This window comes from Amblyomma mixtum, chromosome 10 (assembly GCF_055824585.1).
Source record: "Amblyomma mixtum isolate Tamu chromosome 10, ASM5582458v1, whole genome shotgun sequence".
NCBI lineage: Eukaryota > Metazoa > Arthropoda > Arachnida > Ixodida > Ixodidae > Amblyomma > Amblyomma mixtum.
Genome location: NC_143021.1, coordinates 26,120,318 through 26,132,385, shown reverse-complemented (window position 1 = coordinate 26,132,385; position 12,068 = coordinate 26,120,318). Strand labels below are relative to the sequence as shown.

The 12,068-nt window shown below is 43.9% G+C and overlaps 1 protein-coding gene and 1 pseudogene across 2 annotated transcripts in view; one reads left to right on the top strand and one right to left on the bottom strand.

Moving 5' to 3' along the window:
• The window catches only part of LOC149325425 (uncharacterized), a 42,442-nt pseudogene that overhangs the window by 7,538 nt on the left and 22,836 nt on the right, over window positions 1-12,068 (top strand). The window lies entirely within an intron of this gene.
• Window positions 1-12,068, bottom strand: part of LOC149325426 (sodium-coupled monocarboxylate transporter 1-like) — an 81,466-nt gene that overhangs the window by 57,174 nt on the left and 12,224 nt on the right. The window contains exons 3-5 of the mRNA XM_089563549.1: window positions 3,577-3,642; window positions 1,594-1,645; window positions 355-422 (exon numbers count right to left, since the gene is read on the bottom strand). Coding sequence (XP_089419675.1) covers window positions 355-422; window positions 1,594-1,645; window positions 3,577-3,642 — 186 coding nt within the window. The remainder of the gene's footprint in view (window positions 1-354; window positions 423-1,593; window positions 1,646-3,576; window positions 3,643-12,068) is intronic.

The following is a 12,068-nucleotide window of genomic DNA, read 5'->3' as shown; positions in this document are numbered from 1 at the left end:
GATGATGATGATGATGTGTTCGCATCAAGATGAGACGCAGAACGTCATTCTTTCAGCCCATTATCTCTGCTATTCTTAAACTTGACCAAGTTAGCTCGCAGTTTGAGTGAAGATAGGGGCTAATACACTTTTGCCGGAAGCCACGGCGATATGATACTGAATTCGTCAAAAACGTGTATTCAGACGTTCAGGTTCCTTCATCGCAAAATCGTCTGTTTGTACATATCTCGGCTACTGTGGCCTCAAAAGAGTAACACGTCTGACTTAATCGTGCACATGTGCGCATAAAATCAGCCTCGCCATATCTCTCAGGAGTTATGCAACGTTAGTATTTGTTTTGCGAGAAACACTTACCAGTGCTGTGTAGAGAGTTCCCGAGAGTCCGATAAACACGTTGCACCAGAAAAGCGGAGCTTTGAAAGCTGAAAAGCCAGGAGATCTCGGCATAAGGAAGACATATAACCTGTACAAACACCACGCTTCCTCATCTCTCGTGAATGTTCCCTGTAGACTATGAAGAGTAATTTGCTTTTAGGATGGCACCTAGAGTGCATTCAACCAGAAAATAACCATACATTGCAAGTCCCTTAACAGCCCTCGCGAGGCCTTAAGGAAGACCTCTTACTGTTAAGCGTGAAAAGAGAATTGCGGTCTAGCCAAATTAATGCTCAGGTGTCTAATGTATTCTGAGAAAACTCTGGTCATTATCTTTATTGTCGTTTACATGCCGACTATGTACTGCGAAGTATGAAGTAAAGCTGAGTGTCTGACAATAATGCCCGTTGCGCTGACGTGTTGCGGAAAACGAAAGGGAAGGAGATGGCTTCTATATTGGCGTAACGCGCCTGACGGGCAGGAGTGTCGTAATTTACAGCGAAGTCTCTTTTAGGCTTGAACAGCGTCCGAAAAAAGCGTATTGATTCACGGTTCTATTTGTTTAGAGTTCTAAGAAAAATCTAGGACAAAATCTAGCAAAAAACACCTACATAAAAGAAAGTGAGTGCACGGGCAGTTCGTTTTCTTCACATCTGCCGAAGAAACCTTAATAGAGAAACTTCGTCAGAAATTCTATCTGGTAAGCTGTGAGTTCCATTAGTGAAGCGATAACATTTTTCGTGTTTCTAATGACGTATTTATACTTTCATTTATGGCTATACGTATAGTTAAATCACCTGAACAGCAACGCAGTTTAATACATTTCGTTGGTTGGTTTATGGGGTTTAACGTCCCAAAGCGACTAAGGCTATGAGAGACGCCGTAGTGGAGGGCTCCGGAAATTTCGACCACCTGGGGTTCTTTAACTTGCACTGAAATCGCACAGTACACGGGCCTCGGATTTCTCCTCCAAAGAAATTCAGCGCGGCCAGGATTGAACCCGCGTCCTTCGGGCGAGCAGCCGAGCACCATAGCCACTGAGCCACCGCGGCGGCTAGATTAATACATATAGCAATAAAGAATTATAGTGACAATAATAATAATAATGATAAGGTTCTACTTCAATCCAATTCAAAATTACTGTCATAAGTAGTCCGCATGTAATCTATGGGTCTGATATTGACAGAAGCAATTGCTAAAGAATGAAACTGACGGTACCTGTGACAAGAGTGAGTGATGCTGCGAAAATGGAGATTGCGCCCACACTTTGCTGGAAGAAAGAAGAAACCAGAAAAACAGTTCAGTAATTGTGCTTGTCTTCTGCGACATTTGGCCTGATTTCGCCTTTTTTCAAAGGCCATTAAGTGTATGCATAGAATATTGGTTGAGAGACTATGTGCAGCTTGACGCAGGAGAACTATTGGGATGATTATGGTGGTTTTTGTTAACTGACAAATAAAATATTGAAAGCAGAGGGAACGGAGAGGTGATGCGCAATCTTAAAAGCATTCAAAATTTTCGAAGATGCATACCCGACTAACGATCCTCCATCATTTTTTTCCTACTATTGGCCTGTCTTAACAGCAGGAAATCCCAAAAATAAAGCTTTGGTCTCAATCCTAGGTTAGCCGCCGCGGTGGCTCAGTGGCTATGGTACTCGGCTGCTGACCCAAAAGACGCGGGTTCGATCCCGGCCGCGGCGGCTGGAGTTTCTTTGGAGGAGAAATTCTAGAGGCCCGTGTACTGTGCGATGTCAGTGCACGTTAAAGAACCCCAGGTGGTCGAAATTTCCGGAGCCCTTCAATACGGCGTCTCTCATAGCCTTAGTCGCTTTGGGACGTTAAACCCCAGAAACCAACCAACCAATCAATCCTAGGTTAAGCATTTTCCATGCATTTCTTCATAAATACACCCCCCGTAAGCCCCTTCTCGTTTGCAAGAATGCTGGTGTGGTCATTGCTTCACTCAAGGACATTGGTACGCTACGTCTACAGAGGAGTTTTTACGAAGTCTGTTTAGAACAGATCAACTTTTTTTCTTTTTGTAAAGAAGTAGCTTCAGCATTTTTCAGTGTGTTTTTCTTGGGATACGGTCTGTAACTGAGAATAGAACTCGCTTGTCCTCTGCAATGCTGTAAATCTTATTTTAGAACAGCCTCCAGCTGCATTGTGACGCCTCACACGTCTGTATGTGCTGTCTCTGATGTCTGTTGGCAGCCTCCAGACTGGGAAGTAAAATGAGATATTTACGTGGTCGGGGAGGTGGGTACACTTCGGAGATGCCGTCATTCCCCCGAAACATTCCGCTTGAAGCGTGAATATTAGGACGTGCATGTGGGGTAAAACCACTAGTCATCGTATCTTGGGGCTTCCGTAGTTTGCCCCACGCAGAAACACACGCAGAACCTGTTATTTTCGAGCCTGAATGAAGTTACTAATCCGTACAAATCCCTCTGCATTTCTCTTACCCCGATGTGCTTTTTGTATGGTCGAGAGCACTACTGCGTGCTCTCAGTTTTGCTGAAACAGCTCTGTTATATCCACAGTCACGACTGTTTACAAGCAGTACGGCTCTTGGTTGCAGCTTATAGCAAATGTTTTGCACCTTAAACAGTAAGTTAATTCCATTCTACTGGAAGCGAAGACAGAAATTTATTCCCTTCGCGTGGCATATCTAAGTCGGGCACAAAGATTTATTTATTTGCCATTCACTAACAAAATGTTTTTGCTTCTCTTCTAGCTCTCAGCTGATCACTTTTATGCTATGAATATTGATAAACTTGCCATAACCTTCCGAGTGATGTCACTCCGCCATTTTGGTACCGATGTGCATGAAACCGGCATTTGCTCTCATTCAATGGGGAATAAAACGGCAGTGGATATTAAAATGCTTGAAGTCACGTTTACAAATGCTCATATTGCTGCGAATGCCCTGCGAGAGGCTAATTATTCTGTTGGGCCGATCACTAGATAGATCTCGCACACCTCCTAATCATTACAAACCTTCCAAAGTGTGGCAGCACATCCACTGATCTTTATTGTTCAGACGTTTGGCGTAATTCCTTTACTTCCTTATTTTCACCGTCTTTGATGCACACCAGTCCCGCTGTCGCTTAAGATCGTAGGTACGCTACGTTAAAGCTATCGAATTGAGGTAGTGCTGAGAAGACACAAATTTACTGTTTTTTTTTTACTAACTTACCGTGAGGAAAAGGTAGATAACGCATGCTGTCAAGGAAATGTTGGCGTTGAAACGCAGCGGGATGTACTGCGAAAAGAGAGATAAGCTTTATACATATATATAGAAAAATCACCACAATTTCAAAAAAAAAACATAACACAATTTAATTCATGTCGTTTCGGCTGGAGGACCAGCCTGTTTTCCAGTTTACTAAAGAATTCAAAACACGCTGCTTTTAAAGAGCGCTTGAGGTACAGGAATAGCGAAAAGCACCTGTGCAAGCTTTGCGGGGTGGAAGAAGGCGTAGGAAAACAATGACAAAGGAAACAAAGAATCGATGGCACATGCAAATGTGATCCTCTAACAAGGACGCAGTTATTGGGAAGGGGTGAACGACATATAATAAAAAGGAAGCGAGAAGATCATTTTCCCCACTACCTCATGACAGCAGCGTTGGGAGAAGCAACAGCCACCGAAGCGAACGGGAATAGGGTTTTTTTTTATTGCACTCATAAATGGCGATCATTAGTCAATATTTTATCTTTCTCAAAGATATCTCATGGGAGATGCAGAAGAAAAAACACATGCTACCGATGGGAACCGAACCGACGACCTCCGAATTACGCGTGCGTAGCTCTACCAACTAATCAGTGATCTTTAAAAAAAGGTAAGATATTTCCTAATAATCTTCATTGATCAACACGACAAAGTTCAAAATACCTTATGGTATTTGGTTGCTGTGGTTGTTGGCTTCTCTCATATGCATAACGAGCCCCTCATTTTGCTTCCCTTTTCTGCTACACACGCGCGCGCGCACACGCACACACGCACAGAAACACACACACACACACACATACACATTCACACGCGCGCGCGCGCGGGCGCACACAGATGTCATCAGAAATTGAAAAACATAGGACTTAATTCATGATGTTTCGGCGGGAGAGGCTGGACCTCCAGCCGGAACGTCGGGAATTAAATCCTGTTGTTTTTCAATGTCTGAGCAATAACTTGTATTCATCAATTAGCTGCAAAGAGAAATCCATATATATATCGAAGTATACGCTTTGTTAAAGGAAACATTTATTTGACTCCACGTTTCGATCGGAAGACCGATCGGAAAGATCGATCTTTCAGTCGAAAATAATTTTTTTTCCGTACAGAAAACGCCCACGGCAGAAGCGAAATCTTTGCTCTATAGTAATCGCTCTGTAGCCTGACATGTGGGAATCCTGTTTTGGAGACATACATTGTTCCAAAATTTTGTTGTTTTTGTGGACATAGTAACATGGAGTTCAAGAGCAAAAAGCGAAGGCTGTTTTAGCACAAGACGCAAGAAAAAACAATCAGTTACGTGGATACTCTCTCTGTTTCAGGTACCGAAAAACGGCTCCAATTTTCATTGTTTTTTAGACACATTCAGTTCAAATTTTAGATTGGTCTGGCGGGAACGTTAGGCTGAATTCGATCTGCCCCTGCCTTCGATGTGTGCGAGAAATGACCAAGGATCTCAATCATGTGGAAAAGCTTAGTACGTTATCTCTACGACTAGCTATGCCAGAAAACGCGACATCTTCATTCAAAGTGACATAGGCCGTAAAGCATATCATCACTGCCTAAAAGCGGTCCCAAGTGCCTTACAACCAATAGTTAAGTATAAAAAATGTAGATAACCCTAAAGTAGCGAATTAAGGACTCAAGCAGCATATTTTTTTTTTTGGCCTGTAAATTTATCTCTGCTCTTGAAACAAAAAGCGAATAGCACCGTGCTTCTCTACACTTTAACACAACGGAGGCGACTCAACGCAGATGCGGAATCATCTGCGTTCAAAGATGAATCAAAATAATCCTATTCTGGCACCTGTCAACAATAATACTTGATAGTAAATGCACTTAGAGCATCCCGGTTTCCAGGATCTTTGTTCAAGTTCGTTTCTTTGCGCAGATGCAATACTTGCTTGACATTTTTTAATAAAATTAGCGGGAAGAACTGCTGGAATCCGCTAAACCGTAACTAAACTCTAAACTAAAGCTAAAACTTCTGGCACCGCCTTATACTACGCGGTCTTCGCTGACGCGTTTTGATCCATATTCCTCACGATGCCGTGAAAAATGTTGCCATAGCAGTTGTAGGCTGTCCAGCACGCGACATCCAGTACAGCCTTCACTTCTGTATGACGGGAAGCCAACACTTCGTCTTCAACCAGCGAGAAGCTGGCCTGTAACTGCAATAGAACCTCACAAGAACCTAGTCAGACCTTGCGACCATACGGCGCCGTTCATCTGAGTTGACGGCTTCGCTCAGGCAGGCTATGTGACCTGGCCCGAAGTATCCGATGGACCAGTTAGTAGACGATTCACCCAGAAATCATATGTGATTGAAAAACGCGGTCTGCTGACGAACGATTTGTGCAAACTTCGGAACTTCACGCACGTTACGGAACGCGGACATTTTCCATTTCATGACCGCTCGGAGTCCAGAGCGCATCAATTTACCGGGCAGCCTGAGAACACAGCTCCTTCTGCCCACATCCTAACGTATCAGAACAAAACATACATCTCCGGCTAAAAGAGAAGTTGGTCGAGTTGTTCATGCACTGAGTAGAACGCAACTCTATCTGAAACTGGGACAAAGGAAGACGCACAAGAGTGAGCGCTGACTTTCGAGCGCTGTCGTATATGCTTATTTCCGTGGTAGGAGCAATAAACTTCAGCGGAAAGTCAGCGCCAGCGCTAGTCTTTCTGTGCTTTCTTCGTCCCAGTTTCAAATCGCGCTGTTTTCAACTCAGTGCACGCCTACCCGTGAGAGCTTGTCGGGTGAGGTTTCAGTCTCCTCTCGTGGAATTCGCCGCGGTGTCTTCACGCCCTTTCGGCGGCACATGATGGCTGAAACAGCTTTGAATTAAAACAAATCCACGAATCGCGCCAGGTGAAGAATGAAGAAGACTGGACGCAGCGGCGGAAATTCATCCGGCTCTTCGGTACATTTTTTTTTTTTGGTACCGGGTTTGTGAAATCTCTGGTAGAGGTAGAAGTGGACCACCGCCTATGAAATGTATCAGTAGAATACCTTTTTGATGTGGATTAATTTAGTGCCTTCTTTTAGTGGCACTCTATGGTGTACCAAAATGTAAGTTCTCAAACTTTAAAATTTCAGACGAAAAACAAATCTGATAAAGCTATGAATCGCATGGAAAACTTGTGTACTATATTTTCTACGTTGAAGCACATGCAAAAGTAGCTTAATATAGTGTTACACTTTTGGTTAAGTTGTTTGGCTAAAGGCGCAGCCCAGCTGCAGGAAGACCGACCACATAGGCAACCGTCTAGAAAAAAAAAAAAACATCGAGTGAGCTGTTATCAACAGAGAACGCCCCAAATAAACTCAAGGTCCAAAGGCGTCGACAGAGCAGGGCAGCATGTGCGACCCAGAAAACGGTCGCGTTAGTTCATTCCTGGAACCTGCCTAAGGTCAGGAGAGTTTTCCCTTACCACTTTTACCCGCACCGGCTTGTCGGAAAACGTGCATCACAGGGACGCCATGCAGGTGCACGCAGGAGGCTTTGGCCTGAAAGCTTTTGTGGCTTACGGTACCTACTTTGAAAAGTAGCTAATGTTGGCGTAGTAATTGTACGATATTTTCGCTTCAAACATATGAAGGATATGCAGAAACGCTGTCGCACCTATTCGGCACTATATCTCAGGGCTTCAGAATCTATGCAACATGCAGTGAGGCTTCAGGACATCAACGCATAATATTGGCTGTCAAAAAAAAAAATCTGCCCTACCGCCGACTCTTTATGATTGCAAGGGACCTTGTGTTTTATAAAGTGTCAAAGAAAAAGTAAACAAATGCGTCAGCGGGTGCTACATGGTTTGAGTGCTATGTTTGAGCCACACGAAGGAGGGATTATTGATGAAAGCAAAGAATCAAATAGAATGCGTATCAGTAATGAATCTGAACGTGGTGGGATTGTTATGACAGTGAGTACAGATACCTGTAATTTTTTTTTGTGCCGACACTCTAAACACGCTATAGGCACTAGCTGTTCTGTCGATCGAGTATTCGCTTAAATATTACAATACATATGAGGCGTTGCTTTGCTTTGGTTTATGGGGTTTAACGTCCCAAAGCGACTCAGGCTATGAGAGACGCCGTAGCGAAGCGCTCCGAAAATTTCGACCACCGGGAGTTCTTTATCGTGCACTCACATCGCACAGAACACGGGCCTCTAGAATGTCGCCTCCATCTAGATTCGGCCACCGCGGCCGGGATCGCATCGACGTTTTTCGGGTCAGCAGCCGAGCACCATAACCACTGAGCCACCGCGACGGCTTTCAGGAGGAAGAAGAAATATCTTCACCTTCAAGGTCTGTTTAAAAATTCTCAAGAAGAAAATTAGGAGCCTTAAACTGAATCTCGGAACACGTGGTCATACAACGTTATATTTCGGACGCGTATACAATATAAAACTTTTTGCTACAGAACGGATTTTGACATATCTATACTGGAGTACGGTTATATCAAGGGATCTCACCTTCATGCTGCATGAAGGGTCTGCTAGACCAAGAGATTATGTGCTCAGGGATTTTATGTTCATCCGCCCCAGGTGACTCATGGGCGGTTGTCAACAAGAACTGTATGAACTCATTTCTTATTTCTATGCGGCACTTTTTATGTTTCCTGTAGACTGTAAAAAAGCCTACACACGTCACAGTTCGACGTCCGTTTTAGTTACAACACGTTTGTTTATCACTCTGACAGAACTGTTTATATTGGCAGCTTCTACGAAAGCTTCTAAGCATCCGCAAATGTTATTTCAGGTGACTAAAGAAGTCCCAGTGAACTTTGTTTATCTAATGCTTTGCTGCCGTTAATAAACCGCCGAACATTGTGAATGCTTCTGTTCATATTCTCTGATGTAAGAGGTCGGCTTACCGCTCTGTAAATGAAAGCCTGCCATATAAAGTCTAAGGCGTTGTATGATTGGATGAAAACACGCCACGTGAAGAGCGTTGCAAGGTTCTCGATGTGCTAGTTGCGAAAAAGTAATATGGATAAGAAAAATACTTATTTTTAATGTTTCTGAGCATTTATTTTCAAAAAATGCGCCTTGCAATGCGGTAACCTGCAAGGATCTGGACATTTTTCACCGGATGACGAAAATAAGGTTCATTTAGAACAATCAAAGCTGTCGCCGCTATCGTGGTATAAACGCAAACTGTTTCATTTCACGTCGAGAAGCAGACTTATCGGGGGAACAGGCTTTCTCTGCAGGTTGTTCACCCCGAGAGTTTATTCAACTTTCATTTATAGTTCACGAGGGAGTTGTGTAGAACTAAACGTGACACATTGTCTGCCGAGCTTTACGTCACTGTCATTTGTAATCAGAGGATGACAAAACTGCATGAAAAGTTATACTGAAACCGCCCGTCATACCCACCCGAGCGGTCACGCGGATCAGTTAATAGCGGTCCGAGTGTTCAAGCCTGGAACCCGGAAAGCAATGATTGTTTTCCTGGACATTTTTGTCTGCATTGCAGCTTTGCTGGAACCAAATGTTTGACGCGCTTGATTGCTTTTTTACAAAACTTTCCTCGAGAGGCGCGCTATCATGAGCTATCAGAAATGCATAGAAATTCTTAGTGATAAAGATCAGCTCATGGTGTGCCACAGAATAAGCAACACGTAACGCTCCTGTACGCGCATGCGCACCTGTCTCGTAATGAAACTGCTTTTGCAGGCTTGTTTTCGTGCACACTATAAAAATGTCGAAATATTTGAACCAAAAATGGAAAGCATGAAGGAAGAATCTCTGCAAGTACGAAAAGAAGAAGGGTGGAGGATATACATTTTACAGAATAAGCAACGTTCTCTTGTACTTTTTTCGTTGGAACACAATCTTAGCGGAATTATCATTCACACTGTCTGCCGTTCTTCTTTAAGAAACACATACGAGAATTAACAGAAGTTATGTAGTTACCTCCAGATTGAGAGACAATACGTGTGAGGCTATCCTTGGCAATTAACTGCTGGTATTTTCGATAGCCTCTTACAAAGCATGAAGAATGTGGACCGTCACGAAAGCAACGAAGAGCGAAAATCAGTATTTGCCATGTTGTACGTACACTACGTGTCACACATTGTGAAGAGAGTAGAAGCACGGAGTCCAACTCATGTTTCCGGCGCCATGCAAGCTCGCTACAGTGTGGCCAGTGATGAACAACCATGAAGGACAAGGATGCACTTCAAACCACATCCTGAAATATACAGAATGCGCTACGGAAATCACCTATCAGGATTCGGTATCCGGTGGAAGGATGTACATCGGCCAAACTGACCGATACTTCATTAAGAGGAAGAATGATTGTGAACTTAATCTGTTCACCAATTCAAACGGCAAGTAAATTACACACCGCAATGAATGCCAGAAATCTGACAGTCATCCGCGCAAGGAAAGCACAAAATTCCTCACTACAGCAAGCAGCAAAACTGAAATTGAAATAATTAAAGTCTTTCTAATCACCAAGAATGTGTAAACGTGTCAGCGCACCATTCCTTGCAATTTCAGATAATGAATAGCTGTTTTTAAGAAGGCCACCCTTCTAGCCATCAGTTTTGGTGACGTGCATCTCTGCCGTAACCTTTACGCTTGTTATTTGTTTCCATCCTTCGCGCCCATTCTATTTTACCTTTTTCAGCTTAGTTATAATGAATTGTAGCAACCTTGTTTTATACCACTGTTACTTGTGCGTACCCTTTCTCCTATCCCCCTTTTAGCATGTTTAACGTGCTTTCCCTCTCTTCTCTGCTTTTGATATTCTGCAATGTCATCCTCTGGTATACAATTAGTTCGAAGTCACGTTATCATGCCGACTACATCACCTGAAATAATTCTTTAATTTTGGCCTTGTCTTGTGTAGTAAATGGTTCAGCAAAAGCATCCTACCTGAAAAGATTAGACAGTGTTCATAATCTTGGTCTGCCCTTATCATCTGGAGCATACGCGTTCCTTGTAGAGCCTGTACGATATAGAGTAGTGAACTGTATTATCTCCAGATCATACCCCCTGATTTGGTTAGCTCGTGTGGTGGTTATCGAGCATTAACAGGGAGTGCATGCAATTCTTCGAAGAATAGTTTAAAGCATTGAGCTTCGCGTGTGTGCCTTCCTTAGTCTGTTATCGATGTTAGGCGCTGTTTGAAAATGAACGAATGGCTGAAGTAGCCCGCCGGAAGACACTTCTTCAATAGATCACAAAAAATCTAAAATATACATTAAAACGCGACAAAAAGAGGCAGTTAAGTTGAGGCTCATAAATTCGTTTTCAATGGTAATGATCACAAAGACATGCTTGCAAGGGCAGACAGCCATCAGTGATATCCGACAAAAAATGACGCAAAACGGGCAGGACAGTTGGTTCTGTTTACCATGTGCGTTTTTGAAACACTATCGGTATTTTTCGGGCAAAAATATCAAGGATTGTCTCCCTGACGCTGCTTTCATTGCCACATGCGCTTTCACTGACATACGAGGTCTGTTAGAAAAGTATCCGACCTTTGGCCGAAGAAAAAAAACTGGCATAACTGGAGCGCTGGAAACCTAATCACCTTCAAAGTAGTCTCCTTGGGACTCCACACACTTCTCCCAGATGTGCTGCCACTGTTTGAAGTATTCCGAAAAGGCCTTTTTCGGAATGGAGTTTAGCTCAGCTGTCGTTGCAGCCATAATGTCCTCTCTTGTCTGAAATCGCGCTGCTTTCAATGGCCTCTTGATTTTGGGAAACAACCAGAAGTCGCAGGGGGCCATATCAGGAGAGTGACGAGCCGGTTGAACTACAGGAGTCTGGTTTTTCGCCAAAAAAGTTCGAATCAAGTGCGAAGAATGTTCAGGAACATTGTCGTGATGAATACGCCAATTTCCTGTTGACCACAACTCCGGTCTCTTGCGCCGCACAGCATCACGTAGGCGACCGAGTGCGAAGTTGTTGTGCTGTTGTACTCTTTGGTCATTGTTTGACCCTGGGGCGTGCGTACTCGCGGTGTGCCACACAGCGAGAGTCCAAGAAAGCAGTCAGCATCACTTTGACTTTGCTGAGCATTTGGCAGGCCTTCTTTGGTCTTGGGGACGTGAAATGCTTCTACTGTGACGACTGGGATTTGGTTTCCGGGTCGTACCCGTACACCCAAGACTCGTTACCAGTGATTATGGTGTTGATGAAGTCGGGGTCACTGTTTGTGGAATCGAGCGTGTCCTGTGAAACTTCAACCCGAAGCTGCTTTTGCTCCACCGTGAGCAGCTTCCGCGCGAATTTCGCCGCAACTCTCTTCATGGCCAAATCTTCGGTGATAATAGAATGTGCAGAAAAACTACTGATGTTCACCTCTTCCGCAATTTCTCGGTTAGACACACGACGGTCCCGCATCACCAGAGCGTTCACTTCGGCAATGACGTGGCCATTTCGGCATGTTGATGGCCGACCGGAGCGTGGCTCGCTCTCCACCAATGTGCG